This window comes from Papio anubis, chromosome 2 (genome assembly GCF_008728515.1).
Source record: "Papio anubis isolate 15944 chromosome 2, Panubis1.0, whole genome shotgun sequence".
In the NCBI taxonomy this organism is placed as follows: domain Eukaryota; kingdom Metazoa; phylum Chordata; class Mammalia; order Primates; family Cercopithecidae; genus Papio; species Papio anubis.
In genome coordinates this window covers 176,759,291-176,785,032 of record NC_044977.1, presented here as the reverse complement: position 1 = coordinate 176,785,032, position 25,742 = coordinate 176,759,291, and the positions used below count along the sequence as shown (strand labels likewise).

The following is a 25,742-nucleotide window of genomic DNA, read 5'->3' as shown; positions in this document are numbered from 1 at the left end:
TATATAGAAGGTAGCCTTTGAGTCTGGCTTCTTTGTGTTAGCATAGTCTATTGGAGATTCATCTATGTTGTGTTGTTGGTAGTTTATTCCCTTTAATTGTTGAGTAGTATTCCATTGTATAGGTATCCCACAGTTTATTTATCCATTCTGTACTTGAAGTACATTTGTGTTGCTTTGAATAAATTACTGTAAACATTCACATTTCTTTTTTAAGACTATACAGCCAAAACACCAATGTAAAGAAGAAAAAACTGGAGTGAATAATTTCATTTGATTTGGCATTTTTAAGAAAAATGTTCTAAATTTTTCATTAACAAACAATTGCCCTAGAAGGTTAAACTGTGTAGTGTGACCGCTTTTACACAATGCAGTGGGAGATTCAGTTTTCTTTACTGCATGGATCAAGTAGCTTTCAACAAAGGGCAGCACTCTTGCTATTTTTCTATTCCAAAAGGAAAATGTGTGACTTGATGAAACAACAGTGAAATAAGATCATTTTACCTAAGACTAAATCAGGTAGAAAAAACAACAAAGTAGAGAGATTTAGATGGTACGTGAACACAAACTAAGACAACTATTATTTTCCCCTCTTTAAATTGTCAGGTGCTCTAAGAAACAAGAAGATGATAAAGTACTTGTTCTGACAAATACTGGTTTCTTCCTTAATGGGGACTGAAATTGACTATACGATGAAGGATAATCAAAATTTCTGCAGTTTATGGCTGTGGACAAAAGCAAGCTGTGTTGGGAGGGCAAATGTCTGGTATGTAGTGGTATGTAGGATGTCTCACTTGGGACAAGAGACAAATTACTCAGACATATTTGGAAATAGAAAAGCTTCTACATTGTGGGTTAGCCTTTTTTTTTTTTTTTTTTTAAATTTGGTGAGACATTCCATTTAATACATTTTAAAGATGTAAAGCTAACCATTAACACAAAAAAACTTTTTATATAAGACTAAAACAATCACTTTCTTTTTTACACTATCATATGTTTAGACCATAAGGAAATGCTTTCTGTCAACAGCTGTTCATTTAGTAACAGCCTGCCTGGCTAACATGGAGGTGACACACTGGAAGATGCATATTTAGCTGAATCCAAAACCCATTTCAACTCTACATGTTGTGAGCTGCATGCGTAAAGGAAAATTCAGTTCATATTTACAGGCAGAATAATTCCGTTCATATTTATGGTCAGATATGTAGTTCAGAAATAAGAATGTTCACTAAGTTTTAAGGAGTACTTGTATGAGACATATTGTTGAGCTCTTTCATCATCAGAAACAGATGAAATCCACTTTTCCACTGAAGAATATACTTAAACAAAAATTGAAACTAAAAGGCAAACAGACATGTAAATCTATATGAGACTTTGTGATCTAACATGGTTCTGATGACCTTAAATTCACTGTCAACTATAATGCTTTAGTTATGGAGATAAATACCAGAAAAATTAATAAGCAAATAAAAGAATTTCATGCTTTCTCACATGTCTTAACTTTTCACATCTGCAGAAGTTGGCATTCAGTATTCTCTACGTTGGCTTTTCTCAGATGGGTAATCTGGCTTTAGCTTTTGAGGACTGTGGCTACTTTCTCCTGAGTCCAGTGAGGCAGGAAAAACTCTACCTTCTAGATTGCCACTGCATTGGTGCACCCTCTCAGAAGGGGGAGGCACGTGGAAAGCCATCAAAATCTGAATTGGTTTGACATGCTAATACTTCTCTTGAACTGAAATCCTTCCGCTTAAGTTCTACCCTTGATGCTGTTCATACCCTGAATTCTGGCCCCTGCCTTGATCCATGGTGGCTTCAGAAAATCTAAGATGACCCCAAACTACAAAAAAGAAAGAAGAGAAAGCAAGCAAGCAAGGGAGAGAGGGAGAGAAGGAGAGAAGGAGGGAGGGAGGGAGGGGCAGGAAGGAAGGAAGGAAGGAAGGAAGGGAGGGAGGGAGGGAGGGAGGAAGGAAGGAAGGAAGGAAGGAAGGAGAGAAAAGAAATGACTTTACAGGGGAAGGAGATATATACGTCTCAGTGATAGTTTTGAGTGCCAGATACAAAGTATGAACATTTCATGCCAACGTTTTCCATGAACTAGATTTCAATATCCCACTCAGCAGAACCCTCCTCAAGTTGACATAGAAAAGTGGGACACATTGGGAACCCAGATTACGTGGGAGGAAAGTATAAAGCAAATTAGTTTTTGTGATTGTTCCAGAAAAACTATACTGGAAGAAAGCCACAGCAGCAATCCCAACCCATCTGTGTTACCAGTCTGCAATAAGAAATTTATGGAAATCCACAGTTTCCATTTAGAAATTTTTATAGCAACCTTAACAGATTAACTTTACTATTGAACTTAAAAATAAACAAAATTGGGCTTGTATTTTTATTTCATTTTGCTAGTAATTGATTTTTATTGTATTTTACAAAAGTGCTAGTCTATAATGCATTGAAAAAAATAAAACTGATCCTTCCCCACAGATAGTTTGAAAAACACTTTGTGTTTTATTACATTTTTTTAAGACAGAGCCTCACTCCGTCACCCAGGCTGGAGTGCAGTGGAGTGATCTTGGCTCACTGCAACCCCCGCGTCCCGTGCCACAGCCTCACGAGTAGTTGGGATTACAAACAAGCAGCACCACGCCTTGCTAATTTTTGTACTTTTAGTAGAGACAGGGTTTCACCATGTTGCTCAGGCTGATCTCAAATTCCTGGCCTCAAGTGATCCTCCCACCTTGGCCTCCCAAAGTGCTGAGATTACAGGCGTGAGCAACCGCACCCGACCCTGAAAAACACTTTGTATTTTAAAAAACTGTTGTTAACACTGAGTATGTAACAGTCTTAAAAAGAAATGTCATTTTATGGAAATTATCATTTTATTTTAATCAAAGGCAATAATGATGCCTGGTCAGTAGCTTTTTATCAAATTGCCCCACTTGGTCAGAAAGAAAGTCATCTTATTTTATTTTTCCTTGGATTTCAGCAACTTTAAAATATCAAATCCTATTTTGTGCTATAGCGATGTGACAACAAAACTCTACTTAAATGACTAACTCACTGACGGAACATAACTTAAGGGTGGGGAGAGACAGAAATTCTATAGAAATGTGTAGATTAGGTCACTGTGTATCCAAATAGAAATGTCAGGATCTTCCTCCGCTTAAGATGCAGGAACCAGTGCACTGAGGCACAAGAAAAGAATTTGATTTACAATTTGAAGGAAAAACAGCAGTAAAATAATTGAGAGCTGGAAAGCAATCTCACTCCTGCCAAATTGCTTTCCTCTATGCGCACCCCATTTAGGGGTGATATCTGGATGCCGACATTTAGTTCATGCACATTTTCCTTCCCCTGTGACATGCCATCCTGTCAGATCAGGACTGTTTCTCTGCTGTGATCAACAAAAAGGAATATCCAAATTACCTAGCATTGGATTATGACTGGAGCTTTATAAATTAAAAAATGGTTGATTTTTTTTTTTAAGTGCAAAGGTGATACGCTTATAAAAGCTTTAAAAAAAAAAAGACTGTTAGTAAGAATATGCGTGGTCCCTAAATTACCAAAACATGAATTCCTTTAATTTCAATTTATGGGAATCAGACAGCGAAAAGACATTGCAAATTGTAAAGAACTGGTAAAATATGTGTTAAAAACAACTACTACTACTACCAGCAGAATAGGTTGTGATAGAGATTTGATGAATATCAGCTTTGATGTTGTTTATTACTTTCTTTCCCTTGAAGTATTCATAGACAGGGGAGACCTTCCGTCTTTACCTAGTAACTGCCTCTAGGAATTAATCTTACAGTTCATAGACTCATAAATAGAAGTGTGTTGTACTGTCAAACCCTTGCTTAGCTAGTCCTCTGAGTCATATATTTAGTTATGTCTTTATAATCTCAGAAAATCAGTAACAAAATTTGTCCTAGAAGTTTGGCTTTTATTCTCTGTGTTTTGCCCATGGAAGTACATTCATATGCTTTACACGAGAGCAAGAATTTAAACATCCAAAGTATCTTTATATTAAAACATCCGAGGAGCCCTCTTCCTTTAACTTTCTTGTTCACGTTAGAAAGTATTTCTGGCTTCCTCACAAGAAATACAAACGTGACAGATTCATTTTGATAATTGCCTCATGTGAGCCTCAGACATATTATGTGCTGGAATCAAAATTCTAATACTCTCCAAAGATAAGGCATGAAATACCATTTTGGGAGAAAAAATAGAAGTATTGAAAAGTAAACAGGAATAGACTATGCAAATTAGGTCTGAGCCAAGAGCATGCCTGTTTTAAATTTAAAATTGGCTACAAGCCAGAGCCAGTTATACCCTGGGTACCTGGAGGACAACGAAGAGGAATATGAAGAGCATTTTAATTTCAAAAACAAGAACCACAGAACCACAAGCTGTAAGTTCTAAAACTGATAGCCTGTGGCTCTTCTGGCCAGACATTTGGTTCATGTAGTGGACCAAATTAGGTCTTCCTAATCTTGACTTAGCACTGGCAGTACTGTTGTCTTTTTCTCACAGTTTACATTCAGAAGGCCACTCGTTCTTTGAATTAAAAACAAACGTACTTTTATCATGAACCTAAGTCAAAGCATGGTTCGCCATTGCCCTGTGGCCAGAGAGGTTTTAAGAGCGGTACAATATGGTGGGTCAGAGGTTTAAATTATATGTGTGTGTGTATATACACATGTGCATATACACAGGCACACACACACACGCTTATGCATGCACACCCATTTATATCCACACACACAGAAGCCCTCCTACCTAAGGTGAGAAGGATTAGTCAGGTAAAGCAAATAATCTTAGAAAATAATGTGACGCATACATAATGTGAACATTTTCCAATATTTGTATATTTATATTTAAAATTTTAATGTTATATTTGTACATCAATGTACATTTATGTTACCATCTTTTGATGGAAAGGTTTTTTCCACCTAGTGAAGATTTCCAAATGCTTTTTAAAAACAAGTGAATCTTTTCTTAAGTAGAGGTCTGATGACGAGAGGGCCCTCCACGGTTCTTGTATAAACCACGTTCTTCAAGAATCATCTTGTCTTATGCAGCTCAGGTTTCTTCAAGTGAAGTACTCAGGCACCTGTGTAGTGATCGCAATGCACAATCAGTCTGGATTCTCATAAGCTTTTACAGGTCTCTTACCTAGTGTGATCGCAATGATGTTTAGCCATCCCCCTTTATCCAGTCTTTCCAATGGACTCAACTTAGTTTTTATAAAAATCACTTTTTTTGGCACTCACCTGTCTTTGTCTTACATATTATTTTACTTGATTTTATAATTACTACTTGCATAAATGGATTTGGAAGAAAACTCAACCAATGCATACAAATTCATGGGTTTCAAGCAGATACGTATAAGCATAGTAGAGAGTTACTTTCTAGCTTCCAGCTTCCAGCATCAACTGGACATCTGTCTCTTTTCAAGTGAATGGAGGCTGTTGTTTAATCACATTTTTCTCATCTCTAGAAAGCTCAGAATAAAATGTGTCACATATATTTAGAAATTTGTAGAACCTGATGGCCCATGCTTTTTTCACTAACTTGACCTCTAACATCATCTTTTCTACATTTTTTCTTTTACATGCATATATTTTCCTTTCGTATCTTGTTATAATGTAAGAAACTTCCAATCTTTTGCTAGAATGGCAATGTGATTTTGCTGAATAGATGTTTGTTTTGTTATTGTAAGCGCTGTGTAGTCCATGTTTTGCAAGACTTGTGTTCTAAAATTAGCACATATGGAAAAAAAGTGTTGAGTTAAAATTACCCTTGAACATCCCTTGAGAAGGCTCTGTGGTAAAGTTCAACACGTAATATCTTCAGAGGTCTAAAACACCGAATTTTTCCATCAGTTTTGGAACAGATCAAGAGTGTGTTGAGTGTCAGATGAAGTCATTTGACTTGCTGACAAAATGTGGGTATGTTCAAAAACTGGAGTGGTATGGGATTGTCACACTATGAGAGAGAGACTCGTGGGAACCAAGATTCATGCCCCTCACCTAAGGAGTTCAAAACCACACTCTGCCTGGTGTTCTTTCTCTATGTAGTCCTCCCTTCTGGAGGACTAAGTCTCATCTTCCTGAGAAGGCAAGGATAGAAACTCATCGTATTCCCTTTCCACATATTTGCATAGGACACACTCAAAAAAAAAGTTAAAAAAAAATTCAAATGGAAAAACTTCACTCGGATTTCCAAGATAGTAAAAGTGCATTCTTAATATTTTAACTCAGTGTATCAAAAATGAACTCCACTATTTTAAAAGTTTACAACCTAGCTCTTTGGTGGCCATACTACTGATTAGAAAATGGACTGATTTTCCCAAGTGGTTCTTAAATTAGTATAGTTTCTTCAAACATTAAACTTTTAGAAAAATCTGTGTATCTGGATTATCAGGGCCTGTACTTCACATGTCAGCTACAGATCTTTAAAATATGTGCTTCCTAATTTTATTACCACATTTACATCTCTTAATAAGAGACAGAGTGTTTATATTTCATATGTGAGAATAATATCTAAGTTTCATTTTTTTCTAGGAATGGCAACCATAAATTTTCAAAGCACAATAATTAATGAAAAATACAGGTTCTATTCATAAATTAATAAACTGTTAGGCTTCAAAATAGAACTGCACATAATATCCATGTTTGTTTCTTCTTGGTAGACAACTGGAAGGTTTTCTTTCTTTTGCATTTAGGACTAATTTTCTTTATTCAAGATACCTGAACTGGGGTGTTTGTCAGTTAAGACAAATTTGAGAATGAGACTGTAATCCCTGTGGACACCCGATTTGTTTTTAACGAGGCAGCATTGCATAATAATTTATACTTAAGAGTATGGGCTTAGGGAGAAAATGCCTGGGACCTTGAGATATTGATTTAGTCTCCATGTACCTGTTTTCTCGACCACAAATGGGCATATTAGTAGCATCTTCCTCACGGTTATTGTGAAGATTAATATGTCTAAATCACTTGAATCAGTACTCATATGTCATCTATCCTCCATAAATTATTATTGTTACTAGTGTCAACCTTGTGTGCATGAGAATGGGATCCAAACCATTCGATGCCCGGTAAATGTCAAATGGCTAGTGAAAATGCTATTGAAATGCCTTGGTGTTCTGGTCTTTCACCTCCCTCCCCTTTTCTCCCCACACAGGTGGCCCCAGCCATTAAGGAGAGGATGGTGAAGAAGGGAAGCTTGATGCTGGGCTACCAGCCGCACCGGGGAAAGGTCAACTTCTTCCGCCAGGTGGTGATCAGCCCTCAAGTGAGCCGGGAGGACATGGACTTCCTCCTGGATGAGATAGACTTACTGGGTAAAGACATGTAGCTGCGGCTTTCGTCCCCCAGAGGCATAAATCCTGTCCTGGGAGAGTTTAGATTCAGAACATCTTGGGGATACACAGTAGATTGCAGCCCTTCTGATGAGAAATAGGAAATACTCCCAAGTCCAGGCCCAACAAAACCAAAATGCTAAGCAATGAATATGAAGGACTCTCTAGCTGCCTGGGCATTACTGTTGCTAAAAGAAGAAAGTTAAAAAAAAAATGATTTTCTCAAGGAATGCCCCTGGAACACAGCTCTGATAGTAAGTACCATGCAGGTTCTGGATTCTAAGCTTACATTGCTCTTTAAAGAACTTATAAACTCACAGTTTAAAGCAGTGGTTCTCAAAGCGTGGTCCCTGGACTATCAGCATCAAAGCATCACCTGAGAACTTGTTAAAATGCGGATTCTCAGGCTTTCCCCAGACCAACTGGATCAGAAGCTCTGGGGGTAAGGCCCAGTATTCTGGGTTTTAACAAGCTCTTCAGGGTATTCTGATGCACAGTAAAATCTGAGAAACACTGGTTTAAGAAAAACCTTGTAATGATCGAATGCTCACTCTGATATTTTGCCAGCAAAGGGATATCTAATGTTTCAGAAACCTCTGAGCCAGTCTTTGAAAAAATACAACTATGGCATCTGTAGCACAAGTATTTAAGGACATCAGAAGCATGTCAAAAGCTGTTTTTAAAGAGAGAAACTGTATAAGATGTTTACTTCATAGAGATGTATGTTTTATGCAGGCTGAATGTTTATCTCAAAAGTTCAAATTATCCATTCTGTTTTTTCTCAGTTAGAGATTAGAATAAAAGGCAAACACTTTGTAGTATGGCCCTTTCAATCAATGAGCAATAGTCCTAATTCACTTCCCAAAATCATTTGTGTCATTAGCCGGGGATGGACTCTCTCTCTATATATATTCAAACCACAACAATTGAAAGCACAATAATTGACAGAAAAATACAGGTTCTATTAATAAATTAACAAACTGTTAGTCTTCAAAATAGAAATGCACATAATATTCATATCAGTTTTTTCTTGGTAGACAACTGGAAGGTTTTCTCTTTTTTTTCATCTATGACTAATTTTCTTTATTCAAGGTACCTGAACTGCGGTGCTTTTTAAGAAAAATTTGGGAACAAATTTGGGACATATATATATGTTTCTGTGATATATACATATATGTTTCTGTGTTCCTCTTTTAGCTTGAGGGGCTTGTTTCTTATCTTGCTCTGTGCCTCATAGGGAAAAAACACAAGGAAGTCCACGGTTGTACAACATTCCCTTTCCTAAGATTTGAAATGTCAGTATAGATTATTAAGTGGTTTATATTAGAGAATCTGGGAATCATCAGCCTTTCAGTGGAAATACTTCCTCCATTTCGCCTGATAGTGGGTGATTTTAACTCTATCTCTGACCCTGGTCCTAGATTTCAGGAAAGTTTTATTTAACTAAGAAATTGATGGAATTCATAGGTGTGGGCGTAGAGTTCAACAAGATAAGATTATGAATATAATAAAGCTCTGTATTGAAAGGTGAATGATTGAAGAGTATTAAAGTATTAGACTTAGCATATTCAATAACATTTTCATACTCCATTATTAACTAATGTCATTTAAATTTTGAGTACTATTTGCTTTTATTGCTTATTTTCATTTTAGTGTGCAGTTTCTTGGTATCTCTATTGGTCAAAGAATATTAAATCTTTCTCTGAATTACTTCAAATTCTCAGGTGAAACCTATTTGTGTGTGTGTGTGTGTGTGTATTTATTTTGGATTTCTTGTTGCCTTTTTGTTTTAATGTCTACATAAAATATTCCTAAAATTGATGTTTGTAACAATTTGAGTTTCATGAAACAAAAAGGAACATTACTATACTTAGTGTTGTTGACTTTTCTTTTCCTGTCATCTCCTCCTTACTGGATTGTACCAACACATTTTAGAAGTGAACTGGACTTGATTGGCATTTTAGCTTAATGACTGAAAAAGCAGGTTGAAAGCTCTCTGTATTTTAGTTAACACCTTGAATAAAATGAAAAAAAGCAGTTATAGCAAAGAGTGGACTCTCTTGTTTAGTCTTGCTCAATTACTAGGTAAGCCATGGGTAGCTCAGCCACAGCTCAACGCCTGCTGTGCCTTTTTATGAGAGGGCAGCTCCTTGATCAATGTAAAAAAACAACTGCTGCCAGAAATTTTAAAAATTTCATTATTTTTTCTTTAAACATTCAAACATACCACACTCAATCAGGTATTTGACTAAGTGCTCAAAAATAATTTTTTGAGAGAAGTATTATTATAATGCATTTATTCTTTCATTAAAACATTTATAGTATGCCTGCTATGTTCTAGGCAATTATCTAGGTACTAGAGATAGTCAGTGAATAAAATAGAAAGTCCTTTCTAACATTTTCATCCTAACGGAGACAGACGATACATAAATATGTAACAAGTCAGGTGGTGATAAATATCCTGAAGAAAAACAGAGTAGAGGGATAGAACGTGGAAGGGAGAGTGTGGTGGGCCGTGCTATGGTAGAAAAGTTGGTTAGTCATGGCCTCTTGAGTGGAGACTTCCAGGAAGTGAGGGAGAGAGGCACAAGGATAGCTGGTGAGAAGATCTTCTAGATAGAGGGTATGATAAGTCAGAGGCCTGAGGAGTTGCATTCATGGTATATGTCCAAGGATCAACATGGAGGTGAGTCTGGCTGAAACCAAGTGAATGACAGAGTGAGTGGTAAATGATGAAGTAAAAAAGTGTCTGAGTCAGCTACACTGGGTTCTGTAGCTGAAGACTTAGAGTTAAATGGATATACAATGGAAAATTTGAACAGGGTACTGATGTAATTCAACTTATATTTGAATCAAGATCACACTGATTACTGCTTAGAGAACTGGGTGTGGGGGCGGGGCAAGAGTAGACTCAGAGAACTAAAATAGGAAGCAATTGAAAGAGTTCAAGCAAGAAATTATGGTGGTTTATACTAGCATTTTAGTGGAGGTATGGTGAAAGCGGGGGGTCAGATTCTAGAAATATTTAAAGGTAGAGTTGATAGGGTTGGCTGCTGGAGTGGAGTGTTGAAAGAGAAATGAGGAATTGTGGCTAGTTTCATATGCTTTTGGCCTGGGCAACCATTATAAAGGAGTTGCCATTTACTGTGTTGAAGATTGCAGGAAGAGTGGTTTTGCCTGGTTTCAGCCATGTGAAAATTGAGCTGTCTAAAAGCCAGTCAACCACAGATGGTATATAAGTAGTTAGTTATGAGTCTCAACTTCAGGGGAGAAATTGGGGTTGAAGATGTAAAGTTAAGATCCATCAACCTAGGGATACTATTTTAAATTATGGGATCGAATGATATTATGTGGAGCATGCTTTTTGATAAAGAGGAGAGACTGGCCAAGGATTGAGCCTGGGAATACCAGCTTGAGATGAGGGGAAACCAGCAAGGGAGACTGGAAAGCAGCAGCCAATGAGGCAGAAGGAAAGCCAAGAGAGGGTGGTTGCCTACAGACCAATTAGAGAAACATTTTTCAGAAAGAAGGAAAGGACCAACTCTATCAAAAGCTATGGATGAATCAAGTAAAAACTGAAATTTACTAGTTGGCAATGTAGAAGCCATTTACTTGTTGAAATTGTATTTGCTAAAAGTAAACATTTAGAATATAATTTTCAATATTTTAGTAGGCATCAGACTTTATTAAATAAAAAGGCTTTTAAATTCTTCTTCTGGTTTTTTTGTTTTTAATAGCTGTTCTTCATTGGAAAAAGGTCTAGTAATAATAAAGTGATTTAAGCTTAAGAAATTATTGGCCAGGCGCAGTGGCTCAAGCCTGTAATCCCAGCACTTTGGGAGGCCGAGACGGGCGGATCATGAAGTCAGGAGATCAAGACCATCCTGACTAACACGGTGAAACCCCATCTCTACTAAAAAATACAAAAAACTAGCCGGGCGAGGTGGCAGGCGTCTGTAGTCCCAGCTACTCGAGTGGCTGAGGCAGGAGAATGGAGTGAACCCGGGAGGCGCAGCTTGCAGTGAGCTGAGATCCAGCCACTGCACTCCAGCCTGGGTGACACAGCGAGACTCCGTCTCAAAAAAGAAAACAAAAAAACAAAATTATTACATTGCTAATTGGATCGGATGAGGTTTAGCAGCACATAAGAGAATATTCAAATAATTGTGATTTAATTAAAGAGACTTATGTTTCTTTATTCAAACGAAGTTCCAAGATAGACAATCCAGAGATGGCCTTACATGTGGTTACCTCATAGGCAGGTATGAGACAAGGATTTGAGAGCAAGTAGCCTATTCATTTGGTGATGCCAGGAAACACTGTTTAGAGAGTGGTACATTAAGACAGGAAATGGGAGAGAATCAGTAGTGATATTAGTGAGAAAATTAGTGCTCTGAGCAACTGAGGCTTAAACCTACACATGACATCTGGGAAAGGGTATAGAATATACCTTGGAGATGTTCCATCTGAGGGCTGGGGAAGAATAGCTGTTAATCCATTGGTTGATAAGTTGGTTGATAACTGATTCCAGGGGCATTAGCAACCCGACAGTCCCCCACCATGCTCCCATGGCCCGAGAAATCCTTTAGACAGAGTACAGATGCTTGAAGCTAAAGTCTTCAGCAGGACTGGTGAGTGCCTAGGAGATTTGGAAGGAGCACTGACACTTTGGAAACAGGGGATGGTACCTTTACCATGTTATCAGGGACCCAGGATCCTTATATATTTTTATTCTGACATCCTTAGAGATGAATTAAGTCACCACGTTTTACCCATGGTTGTAATTCTGTGGTTCCAGACATTTTCCACAATTCAGGCACAAGAAATAGAAAAGAACTCATTTTTCAATGCCCACTCCGTTTGCCATATTTCTCTTCAGGAGATACTAGAAAAGGTAGTCTTTTGTTTGTTTTTTGCTTTGTTTTAGCTAGATACATTGAAGACGACAACCATATAAGTTCCACTAGTAATGAAGAAAACTACCAGAATGGACACTGACAAGCAACTCATCGTTTTTGCCACCATGACTCAAGCATGGAGTGACACCAGCTCTTAAAGCAATATTTTGTTTTTCCAGACAGCACAGAAATTAACCTAGATTGATAAAGCTTGATTCCAATTAAACTGTTTAGCATTCAATTTGTCTCATTCTAGCTGATCAGAGCCAGCTTGCCTGGTTCATGCTTATCTAATCCAACTGGAAATGGATTGATACAACTTGAAATGTCTTAATCCCTTTGACTCAATTAGAGCCAATTTTGAACTGGAAAAAAAATTTGACTCAACTTAAGCTCTTCAGGACCAGTTTGATTCCTTTTAACTGGTCTGAAGTAGCCTAATATCATTTGAACTGGCCTGATTGCAGTTTGAAGTAATTTTATGTCTCTCTGTTTTGATCACATTCTATTTGAGCTAGTTTGATCTTGGGCAAATTTATTTCAACTAAGTAGAACTTGTATGATTTGTTCAAATTTGTATAGGATTTATTTTATACAATTTAACTCAAGAAAAGATGGATTAAATTGTTCAATCCAACTGGATTCAGAAAGAAGTTCCCTTTTCATGAATCTCTTGGCTTTAGGGAACACAGTTCAGTAGCAACATTGCAATAAAGGGACTCTTGACAAGCTTTTAAGGGAAAACTCATCTAATGATACAAAAACAACCCAAAGTTAAATGTAAGTCACAAGGGGAGAAAAATGAGAGCTCTCAGTCTTCATTCTATTTTCCACTTCTTCTCAAAGGGCATGAGTTTAGTCAAATGAAGCACTGAATATTTAGACCCTTATAGTTCCATGGGGTTGGCAGTGAGTTTGGGTGTGGGCCTGAAGTACATTAGAAAAATAGTATAGGTTTTCTGTTTCCTTAACTCTCTAATTTTGCAGGCATGGCACTTCTTATGGCCAAAATTCTACAAGCTTGAGAATCCTCTAATGCAGTAATCCAAGGATGAAAATTATAGCAACAACTAACATTTATCGAGTCCATACTACACACCAAGTACTACACCAGCCACACTACATGGACTTAATTACTTCTCATAATACTCTATGAGGTGGTAGTTGTTGTTATCCTCAACTTATAATTGAGGGACCTGAGGCTCAGTTTAAGAAAATTTCTTAAGATTATCGATCTAGTAAGTTATAGATTCAACAGTCAAATCTAAGCCCACCTCACCCCAGAGACCAGACTCTTAACTTCGTCTTGTTAGTATAGCTATACGGAAAGGAAAGGCCATTAAGAACCAAGTTGGTCTTAGAAGGCAATAATTGCATCATACTACCCTGCCATCTTTCTCAAGCCTGAATACAAGAATTTTCCTTTCTGCTTTTTGCCACTAAAGTTGGAGGATAGCAGTATAAAGGGCCCTTTGGGTGCACATACTAAGAAATTTAAACGGGAACCACAGTGGAGATGAAATAATTATTTTCTGAGTATTTGGTCATTGCTTTGTTTCTCAGACCTTTTCTGATCTCCATGACCACATGTCCAAATGCTTACTTGACAGTGCCACTTGAGTACCTCAAAGACACCTCAAACTCAGCATGTCCAAAACTGACTCATGATTTCCTACCCACAACCCTCACATTTCTCTCCAAACACGTTCCTTTTCTACGTTTTCCACCTCAATAACTGCCAGCATTTTCTATCTAGTTTGCAAACCAAAAATTCATAAATTAATACTTAACACTTCTAACTCCCCCTCTCCTCCACTGTTAGCAGGCCTTGTTGGATCTACTTTCAAAACACGTCTCTAATCCATCCATTTATCCTATCTCAATTGTCATGTTAAAATTCCAAGCTTCTATCACCTTCCCCCTGGACTATAGCAATAGCCTCCTTACCGCCACATCCATACATTGATTTTGTGCTTTCTCCAATCTACTCACCAAACTGCCACCAAATTAAAATGCTGGTCCTATCTTTTACTTTCTTAAAAATCTTCAATAGCTTTTTGTTTGCTCCCAGGATTGACAACTACCAGCTCTGCCAAAGACTACCAGAAAACCTGTTAAGTGAAGAAAAGCTAATTTATCCTATGGCCTTGAATAAGTTTTAGAGGTGTCCCAGAAAGGGGGAAGAGGAGGACATTTATAGGCTTTGGTTCTGGACACAAGTGGCTTAGAAGACAAACTGACGCAAATACAATTTATCATGTAATCATTTGGCACCAGTGAGCACAGCAAAGTGAAAGTCTTGATGTGAGTCTTGATAAATAAACTGCTGTTTGATAAGCAAGCTGTTTCTGCAGGTGAGCATTCTTTTGTCCTGATGTGAGAGATGAGTCGAGTGTTTATTTGGATAAATCAGGTAGCAGGAATTTCCTAAAGTAAACAAAGTTATTCATTGATTTACAACCTTAACTTTCTGAGCAAGAATCTACAGTTAAGAATAAAGAGTTAAATCTTGTTGGTGTAAGTGATCTTCATTCTTAGTCCTGATAGTTAAGCTCTATGGAAGGAAGTCATTTGAATTCTCATAAGGATCAAATTCTGCAAGTGGTTGCCAAAGCTCTGCATGCCTCCAGGTTCCATGAAGTTTCAGCTTTATGTTTTGCAGCCTCTCTCATGCTGGGCTCCAGAAAATTCAGTCTTCTTTCAGCCACCCCTGTCCTTTCCCCTGAATGTCAAAACATTTGAATGTTGCATGTACTCCCTTTTTCTCAAGTGTGATTTCCTTCTTCTTTCTTCTCTCTCTACACCTACCTAAATTTGTGCTTACAGTTCAGATCTCAGCTTGATTCTCAATTCTTTAAGAATGGCTTCTCTGCCTATTCTCTACCCACCCAAATGGCATCTGCACCAACATAAGCTGCTGTACTTTCCCTAAACTATAGGTGCAACTATTTGTAATTACATATCTCTGTGCATTTTAAAAAATTAGACTATAATATTTATAGAGGGCTTCACACATAGTAATTAATTGCTCAATATATAATTAGGGAAGTGAGGAAGATTGGCAGATGGGTGCTTTTGTATTTGGAGATGACTTTTTAATTTGAGGGGCAAGTCATAAATGTAAAACAACTAACCAATTGCCTTAAAGAAAGCGCTAAAGTCACCTCTAATTTTAAAACACATGCTACAAATTGAGACATGATGTGTTTTGGTCAGTAAATGTGCCCCTACAGGAAAAGAGAAAAGTTTCTTCTTAAAAATAAATGTAGACTTGACTTATCTCAGAAAATGTTTCCTTTTTTTTTTTTTTTTTTTTTTTTGGAGACGGAGTCTCGCTCTGTTACCCAGACTGGAGTGCAGTGGCATGATCTCGGCTCACTGCAAGCTTCGCCTCCCGGGTACACACCATTCTCCTGCCTCAGCCTCCTGAATAGCTGGGACTACAGGCCCGCCACCACTCCAGGCTAATTTTTTTGTAGTTTTAGTAGAGACGGAGTTTCACCGTGTTAGTCAGGATGGTCTTGATCTCCTGACCTTGTGATCTGCCCACCTTGGGCTCCCAAAGTGCTGGGATTACAGGTGTGAGCCACCGCGCCCAGCTAGACTTGACTTATCTCAGAAAATTTTTCTTCTTAAGCATGATTTTGAGTTGTAAATATTTCCTCACGATAGAGTATGACAAGAGTTCATCCATCTTAAGACTTCACAAGACACCATGTAGACTCACATTTGAAATATTCTGGAATTTGAAATTCTAACTGATAACAACGTAGTAGACAAATAGTTCAAACTATGGTTCATGTGGATGGTGAGTCCTAAACAATTTTTATTCTGTTATTTGAAAGCTGTTTTTTGAAGTTTTTTTTTTTTATTCTGAAGTGAATTTATTATTTTGAAATGAATTTTTATTCTGTTATTTGAAGTTTCTCTGGGTAAGTCATGCTCTGCCAGAAATGAAGGGATGAGAAGATGGTTAAACCGTAATGGAAACACAGCTGTTCTCTCTGCAGGTGTGGTTCCTTTCTGTTGATGGGCTGGGTACAGAAGAGGATGAGCAATGGATGCTTGAGCAAATGTCATTACCTCCTCAACTCTCTTCTTTTAGGACTAATTTTTGTATTTAGCATGGGTTCTTAAAAATGTCTTTCATCTCATATCTAAGGTAACGTGTGTTGAATTTTTAGTTGAATGACTAGGTCAAGTGTTCAAAAACCCCTCTAAGGCCTCTAATTTGGATCTATAGGAGAGAATTTTCTCATTCTGGGATGAATATCCCCAACTCAAGTGTTTACTCTCTGTTATCTGGAGCCTGTGAATCAATTTTGGTATTTCTCACATCTTTGAGGGCAGAGCTATACAATCCAACCTGAATGACTTCTAAGGAGCTTTTACATTCATGTTATAGTGACTTGCTGGTTTACCAGTCAAGAACTCACATATTGCCCTAATCCAGTATGCAAATTGTGAGGAATTTTTAAAAATCTTTACTCTCTGCAAGCTCAGGATATTCATATGTAGTGGTAGCTGAGTAGGTGTGAATTTCTGCATCTCTTCTCCTAATGTGAACAAACAAGAGTGAAGAACAGATCCCAGAGTTTGTGAATAAACTGTGTGGCACCTAGGCCTGTTCCACCCCTGCTTTAGCTAACTAAACCAGTGAAATAACAGTCACGTGACTAGTCCTGCATATTTATGCTCTAGCATAGTGTCTTCCAATCTCTATTGGTCTGAGTTTTAATATCATGGAAACATCTTAATAGATGCAGGTTTCACACAACAGCTCTACTCCTGGCCTATGGTGTGTGTATGTAGTTACAGGTTGGGGACTGGATTATAGGTTGAAGGTATGGTACTTTTAGGGATGGGGCTGACTTGGTCAGGATGTTGGCCAAGTGTTGGCAGCAGGTCTGGGTTCTCTAAAGCCAAAAATGAAGTACAAGATTTTTAACTGAAATGCAGTGACCACCACTACACCTTGGGAAAAGAGCAAATTGAATGCTGCATAGGCCAAGCCTAAACAATAAAATCCAATGTCCAAAAATGGTGAGTAAGGCAGAGTTAACAGAACCTGGTAGAGCTACAAATACATAACTTCTAAAAGAGATTAAATTGGTACCAAGGTCATTGACCTGAACACTAGCCAATGTTTAAGCTTCCCCTTCACAAGTCAGCAATTTAATATACACGATGTGTGTATCACACTATTCTAAAGGACCAATAGTAAGGGTGCACTATTATGAGTAAGGATATTTGTGGAAGATTGATGCAAATCTTTGATTATAGGTAAGTGGAAAAAATGATTGATATTACCAGGGAAATTTGGAAGGAAGGTTAAGTAGGCAAGTGGGTGAATGAATTTGGATGAGCAAGTAACTTCCAGAAAGAGATGTGATACAACTCAGAAAACAAGCACATCAACAATCATAACTTACTACTGCACATGAAAACTGAAGAAAAACTGGATCATCAGCCACTGTGCCAACTGCCATCTTTTAAGAAGTGCTTGGTAATTAGAAGTCAATGGTTGGCATTTATGCTGCTGCTCTCAAATCCCATGGTTGCTGAATGTTTTGTGATGCTGCCTGCTGTAATGATAACTAAATGTCTTAAAGTCTTAGGACTGATGCTATCTAAATGGGTTGTCTTTGGTTCTTATCTTCAAAATTAAAAATCCAATGAATATTCTTCAAAGAGTTTGCTGAATTAAGAGCACTAGCTGCATGTTTGGGTGACTTTAGACCCCACTGTGAGTTTGATTGCTTAAAGATGATTTTTCTTAATTTGAAGAGTAATTGCCCATAAAATCCCTTTTCTCTCTTTTTCACCAAAATAGCCATTAAACCCTTAAAACGAGGAAAAAATACTCAGCAACAGTTATTCTGGATCACAAGAGTCAAGCATATTTCAGGTTTCACAAAGATTAGTTATCAGTTTGCTTCCTGTTAGAGAGTTGACCTGAGTGAGCTGCAGTGGTGAAGTACAGCATCAGACTCAACCAGTTTAAGCTGCTGTGGGGTTCTCACGAACTTAAAAGGACAGACCTGAATCACTGGGAAAGAAATGGAAAACATGCATAGCATATTGGGAGAAAAAGTAGTAATAAATTGATCTCACAGAGTTGAGAGAGAGAGATTATGGGGGTAAGATTTAGTTGTGGGTAAAAAATATAAATATTTTTTAAACATATTAGAGTACTTTATGTTTACCCAGATACTCTTTTTTAAATAATCCTGAAAAGTATTATTTTATTAATTCCATCACTTATGTATTCTGCATATATTTTTTGTGCTTCTGTAATTCATCTCTGCACCGGAAACAGCAGGTATTAGCAATGATTGTTGATATTTAGATAATAAATATAAAATACTTTGGTGTTTAGATGAATTAAGCACAAGATTGACTTGAGAAAACTGTCATAAGGAAAATCAATGGACACAGATAAAAAGATTGGGTGATAAAATAACAGATGTAAAAGCTAGAATTAAAGAACTTAAAGAGTGTTTCACTTCTACAAGGTGGAGTAGCAGGAACCAAATTTATTCTTTCACATGAAACAGCAAAACAACATGACAAAACACATTAGGTTTTTAAGACACTGGACATCAGGTAATGAAGGACAGTGATCCCTGAAAAATAGGAAGCTAATGAGGTGAACTCAATGATTGCTCCAGCTTAATGAATGAGGTGTTTTTTGTTTGTTTTTTAAGTGTGGCACAGGAAGAGAAACCAAGGTGGATCTCAGAAGACTGAGTTAGAGACAGATTTGAAAGACTGGGGAAACCTGGTATTTAGAGAATATGGGACAGATTACTGAAGAGAAAAGAGCTGCATTGAGAGAAAATTCTGATCCACAGAGTGTCTCCCTTGAGTCTTCAACAGAGTACTTATCAGCACATGTATGTAAGAAAACTATCTGAGGCGGAAGAAAGAATTCCCTTAGAAGGTTTAAGGAAACAGTGTCCACTTCCCATACAGAGCCTGTAATATTGCCTCCTTCTATTAGCCAGGCTGAAAAACCTCATGATTTACAAGACATTGGGTAGAATAGTTAGAAAAGCATTGGGTAGAACACTTTAAAAAGCCTTGCCTCAGTAGTAGTGTGTCTGGTGTCTGAAATGAGGGGTTCTTGTTCTCGCTGACTTCAAGAATGAAGCCGTGGACCCTCGCAATGTTACAGTTCTTAAAGGCGGCGTGTCTGGGGTTCTTCGTTCCTTCCGGTGGGTTCGTGGTCTCCCTGACTTCAAGAGTGAAGCTGCAGACCTTCACAGTGAGTGTTACAGCTCATAAATGCAGCGCTGACCCAGTGAGTGAGCAACAGAAAGATTTATTGCAAAGAGCGAAAGAACAAGTCCTCCACCATCTGGAAGGAGATACCCGGGTTACGTTGCTGGTTCAGACAGCCTCCTTTTACTCCCTTATCTGACCCCGCCCACATCTTGCTGATTGGCCCATTTTACAGAAAGCCGATTGGTCCATTTTGACAGAGTACTGATTGGTGCATTTACAAACCTTGAGCTAGACACAAAGTGCTAATTGGTGCATTTACAAACCTTTAGCTAGACATAAAAGTTCTGCAAGTCCTCACCCACCTCAGGAGCCCAGCTGGCTTCCCCTAATGGATGGCCACTGGGGGCAGCCAGTCCTGCACAGTGCGCCTGCACTCCTCAGCTCTTGGGCGGTCCATGGGACCAGTGCTGCGGAGCAGGGGGCGGCACCTGTCCGGGAGAACCCACCGCAGGGAAGGGGGTGCTCGGGCATGGCAGGCTGCAGGTCCTGAGCTCTGCCCCATGGGGAGGTGGCTGAGGCCTGGTGAGAATTCCAGCACGGCATGGGCAGGCCGGCAGTGCTGGGGGACCTGGTGGACCCTCCCTAGCTGCTGGCACGGGTGCTAAGCCCCTCACCGCCCAGGGCTGCGGCACCAGCTGGCCGCTCTGAGTGCGGGGCCACAGAGCCCAGTCCACCCAGAACTCGTGCTGGCCTGTGAGTGCCACGCATAGCGCCGGCTCCCACCCAGCCTCTCCCTCCAGGCCTCCCGGCAAGCAGAGGGAGCCGGCTGTGGCCTCAGCCAGCCCAGAGAGGGGCTCCCACAGTGCAGCAGTGGCCTGAAGGGCTCCTCAAGTGCAGCCAGAGTGGACGCTGAGGCTGAGGAGGTGCCAAGAGCAAGCGAGGGCTGCTAGCACGTTATCACCTCTCAGTAGGACAAAGTTAGCCTTAGACTAAGATGTCTGGGTTGTGTCTAGTCTTATTACTGATGATGTTAACGTTGATCACGATAGGTTTCTCCATTGTGAAGTTAGTTTTTCCCTTTTCATACACTATTATTTATAAGTGAGTTACTTATGGAGGAGAATTAAGCTCCATTTTTGGAGTGAGGAGTATAAATGGATCTGTAGACATAAAGTAAAACCACTAACAGTAATTAATACATATTTTAGGGGAGATTTTTAGGATATGCAAGTATCCTCTTTCTCCTTAAAGTTTTGCTCATTCATTTTTGCAGTCATCAGTGGATGTTGCCAGCTGCAATTATTCCTGTGGTGTTCTAATGCTGACTTTATTGATTTATTTATCTATTTGAGATGGAGTCTCGCTTTGCAGCCCAGGCTGGAGTGCAGTGGCACGATCTCGGTTCACTGCAACCTCCACCTCCTGGGTCCCAGAGGTGGGACCCAGCACTCTGTCAAAACGCCCTTTGCTGGGTCTCGGGAGCCTCAGCCTCCTGAGTAGCTGGGATTACAGACACACACCAACATGCCCAGCTAATTTTTATATTTTTAGTAGAGAGGGGGTTTCACCATATTGACCAGGCTGGTCTTGAAGTCCTGACCTCATGATCCACCTGCTTCAGCCTCCCAAAGTGCTGAGATTACAGGCATGAGCCACTGTGCCCAGCTTGGCTTTATATTTCAGTCATGCCTTTTACATTTATTAATTGGAATTATTTTGTAAGAAAAACATGCATTTCCCCATAGTTATTTATGTATTTAATTTTGTACTTACATCAGTGTGGACTCAAGGATATTCATTTTATGCTCAGGTGGTTCCAGGTTTGATCACTGGGAGCTTTCACAGATTAACTTCTGTGTCCTTTTGACATGCCCTTATCTTTTACAAAAAGCAGTTTCATACCTTTTGGTACTATAAGATGCTCCAGGCTCATTTTTTCATTATCCTAACTCTAGATTCAGCCATTTCTTCAAGAAGTCCTGGTTTCTTTTATTGGAGAATGGTAGAAACTACTATCTGGACCTTAAGTGTGCTCATTATCCCTGGGTGCCACTAAGAGGACATCTGTTCATCTAAGAGGACAAAGCTAGGAAATACATGTGTATATCCTAATACAAGTACATACACATTCACAAACATGTAATTTATACATATTACAGACATATATGTGTACATGCATATTTGTGTGTGTGTGTATATAAACATGAGTTTGTACTGATTTCTGTGATTTTAAGGCAGCATCACAGAGTTATTTTAGCCTTCTCCGACTCCTCCACCTCTTGATTATTTGTAACTCCTTTCTCTGGCAATAAGAAATCTGGCTGTCTTTATCTACAACATATTTACTTATTGGTTCAAATTTATTATACATATAGATTAGTTCCAGAATTGCTAATCTGTGCTTTTGTGTGAAAAAAAAATTCCCAGCTAGAGGATGGTGTTTGTGAACAGTACTTTTGTTCTCTAGCTTTAGAGCACCCACACAAAAAATTGTTTTCCAAAGTTACCTAGGTCAGCTTCTTTTCTCTCTATCCCCTTCAGTGAAGTTATGTCATAAATTTTTAATACTGCTAGATTTATTTGTTACCACCTACATTTCATTCTGGTTATGGATAGGCTGTCTCCTTAACCAGTCTTTAAAGGCTCCTCTGAGCATGTTTCTCAACTAGGCCTTCATCTTGGACTTTCATGTCCATCCTTGTGCAGTCCAGTTTTAGCAAGAATCCTGCTAAGTCAGTTTAGGGAGAATCTTCCTTTCTTGATATCTGATCATCCTTGATATCTGATCAAGCTCTTCATCCCCCACCTTTGATGTCCAAGACCTTGGCCGTTTGTAGCAAGAATCCTGTCATGTCAGTTAGGCAAAAAAAATCCCCCTCCCCTTGAAGGTCTCCTGTTAATGATTTCCTTTTTTTTTTTTTTTTTTTGCTTTTATTGAGACAAGAGTCTCGCTCTGTTGCCCAGTCTGGAGTGTAGTGACACAATCTTGGCTCACAGCAACCTCCGCTTCCTGAGTTCAGGCAAGTCTCCTGCCCTGCCTCAGCCTCCTGAGTAGCTGGGACTGGAGGTGTGTGCAACCATGCCTGGCTAATATTTTTGTAGTTTTAATAGAGACGAGGTTTCACCATGTTGGCCAGGCTGGTCTCGAACTCCTGACCTCAAGTCATCTGACCGCCTTGGCATCCCAAAATGTTGAGATTACAGGCGTGAGCCACTGTGCCCAGCCTGCTGTTAATAGTTTTCTATACACTGACTCCATTCAATGTGCTTGTTGGATGTAAATCCCCAGTCGTCTTTGTTGTATTTGAAACTGAGCCTGTTCTCTCTTGATATTCTTATTGCAATAGAGGAGAGAGATCAGATGGAAGTTGATTTATTTAATAGTCCTGAATGAAATCTTACTTACCATTTTACCAAATGCCAGAATAATTTTTTTCTTTAATATTATCCTGATATCCCAGTTGATTTGTTAACATTTGCATATAGTAGAATTCATTCATTGTGGTGTGTACTTCCATGGTGTATACTTCCAATTTTGAAAAATATTAAAGTCAGGTATCCACTACTGCAATAGAGAAAAGTTCTACCACCTAACAATTTTCTTGTGTGATCGTTTTGTGGTCAACTCCTCTCTTCTCACCTTCAACACCTTGCAACTAATGGTTTGCTTTCTATCCTAATGTAATTGCCTTTTTTTTATAATGTCATATAAATGGAATCATACAAAGGTAGCTTTGGGGGTGTAGCTGCTTTCATTTAGCAAAATATATTTAAATTTACTCATGTTGTGTTAACCAATAATTTATTCCTCTTATCACAGCGTAATATTCCATTGTATGGATATAACACAGTTTGTTTATCCACTTACCTGTTGAAAGATATCTGAGTTCTTTCAAGCTTTGTATAATTATGAATAAACCATCTATAATATTTATTTATAGGTTTTCATGTGAACATGTTTTCAATAAGCTTAGAAGAGGATTTCTGGGTCATATGATAAGTATGTATTTATTAGAAACTGCCAAATTATTTTCTAAAGAGGGTGTACTATTTTGCATCTCTACCAGCAATATATTCTATTTCGGTTGCTCCATATTTTCCTAGCACATAGTAATGCCATCTTTATTGGCCGCTCTAATACCTGTATCTTCTTGTGTGTGTGTGTTTTTTTTTTTTTCCATTTTTACTGTGATAAAATACACATAACATTTACCATCTAAACCATTTTTTAGTGTAAACTTCAGTGATATTAAGTACATTCACATTGTTGTACAACCATCATTACCACCTATCTCCAGAACTCTTTTATTCTTGGAAAACAAACTCTAGATTCTCCCCAAAAACAGTAGGTCTCCATTCTTCCTTCACCCCAGTGCCTGGAAACTACCAATCTTTCTGTCTCTATGATTTTGACTACTCTAAGTACTTCATATAAGTGTAGTCATGTAACATTTGTCTTTTTATGACTGGCTTATTTTACTTTGCATGATATTCTTCTTTGTCTCTTGTAACTTTTTGTTATTTCAAGTTTATTTTGCCTTGTATTAGTAGAGCCACCTGTGTTCTTTGGTTAATATTGCATAGAATATCTCTTTGCATCCTTTCACTTTCAAGCTATTTGTATCTTTGAATCTAAAGTGAGTATCTTCTACACAGCATATAATTGAATCATATTTTTATATCCATTCTGCCAATCTCTGCCTTTTGACTGGGGAGTTTAACCTACTTACATTTAAAGTAATTACTGATAATGAGAGACTTACTTCCATATGCCTTATAACTTTTTGTCTCTTAATCCCTATTGTCTTGTGTTTAGTTGATTTTTCTTGTAGTGAAATATTTAAATTCCTTTCTCATTCCCTTTTGTGGATATTCTATAGCTATTTTCTCTGTGTAGTTACCATGAGGATTACATTTAACATCCTAATTTTATAACACTCTAATTTGAATTTATAATAACTTAACTTCAATAACATACAAAAATTCTGCTCCTTTACTACCCGATAGCCATCCTTTCCAGTTGTTAATATAACAAAATTATATTTTTGTACATTGTTTGTCCACAAACAAACTAATAATTCCTTTTAATACATTAGTCTCTCAAATTATGTAGAAAACAGAACATAAAATTAAAAATAAATGTTATAACATTAGCTTTTAAACTCATAATTTTTTTAAAAAAATGCATTAATCTCCTAATCATGTAGAAAACAGAAAGTGGAGTAACCAACCAAAGTTACAATAATACTAATTTTATAATTTCCCATGTGTTTATTGAGATCTTTATTTTCTCATACACATTTAGGTTACTGTCTACTGCCCTTTCATTTCAACCTGCAGAACTCCTGTTAGTATTGTCTGCAGGGCAGGGCTAGTGGTAATAAACTATCTCAGCTGTAGTTTCTCAGGGAATGTTTTCATTTCTCCCTCACTTTTGAAAGACAGTTTTGATGGATATAATATTATTGATTGGTAGCTTTTTTCCCTCTCTTTTAGCCTTTTGAATATATCAGCCCACTGTCTTCTGGCCTCCAAAGTTTCTGATGAGAAATTTCCTAATAATCTTATTTATGATTTCTCATATGTAATGAGTTACTTCTCTGTTGTTGCTTTCCAGATTCTCTCTGCCTTTGGCTTTTAAAGGATTTATTACAACATGTCTTGGTTTGAGTCTTATTGAATTCATCATACTTGGAGTTTATTTATTGAGCTTCTTGGAGGTTTATATTTATATCATTGATCAAATTTAGAAAGCTTTAACTCATTATTTCTTTAAATAGTCTCTCTATTTTTCTCTCTCTTCTCCTTCTGGGACTTTCACAATGTGTACATTGATTCACTTGATGGTGTCCCAAAAGCTGTGTTCACTTTTCTTTAATCTTTTTTCCATGTTTTATTTTAATAATTTCCATTGCCTTATCTTCAAGTTCACTGATTCTTTCTTCTGCCTGCTCAAACCTTTGAATATCTGTAGTGAATTTCTCATTTCAGTTATTGAAACTTTTGGCTCCAGGATTTTGGTTTTTGTTTGTTCATTTCTTTTTCGGTTTTACATGTCTTTATTGCTATTTCCATTTTGTTCATAAAACATTTTGTTGACTTTCTCCACATCTTCCTTTAGTTCTTTGAATATCTTGAAGACAGTTGTTTTTAAGTCTTTGTCTAGTATATCCATTTTCAGGTATGGTTTTTATCATGTTTTTTTTTTTCTTTGAATGAGCCATTATTTCCTGTTTCTTTATTTGTCTTGTAAT

At 37.9% G+C, this 25,742-nt stretch overlaps 1 protein-coding gene across 1 annotated transcript in view; it reads left to right on the top strand.

Moving 5' to 3' along the window:
• GADL1 (glutamate decarboxylase like 1) overlaps positions 1-10,936 on the top strand; it is a 170,211-nt gene extending 159,275 nt beyond the window's left edge. The window contains exon 15 of the mRNA XM_009201845.4: positions 7,186-10,936. Within this exon, the coding sequence (XP_009200109.1) occupies positions 7,186-7,359 (174 nt within the window). The 3' untranslated portion in view covers positions 7,360-10,936. The remainder of the gene's footprint in view (positions 1-7,185) is intronic.
• The last annotated feature ends 14,806 nt before the right edge of the window (positions 10,937-25,742 follow it).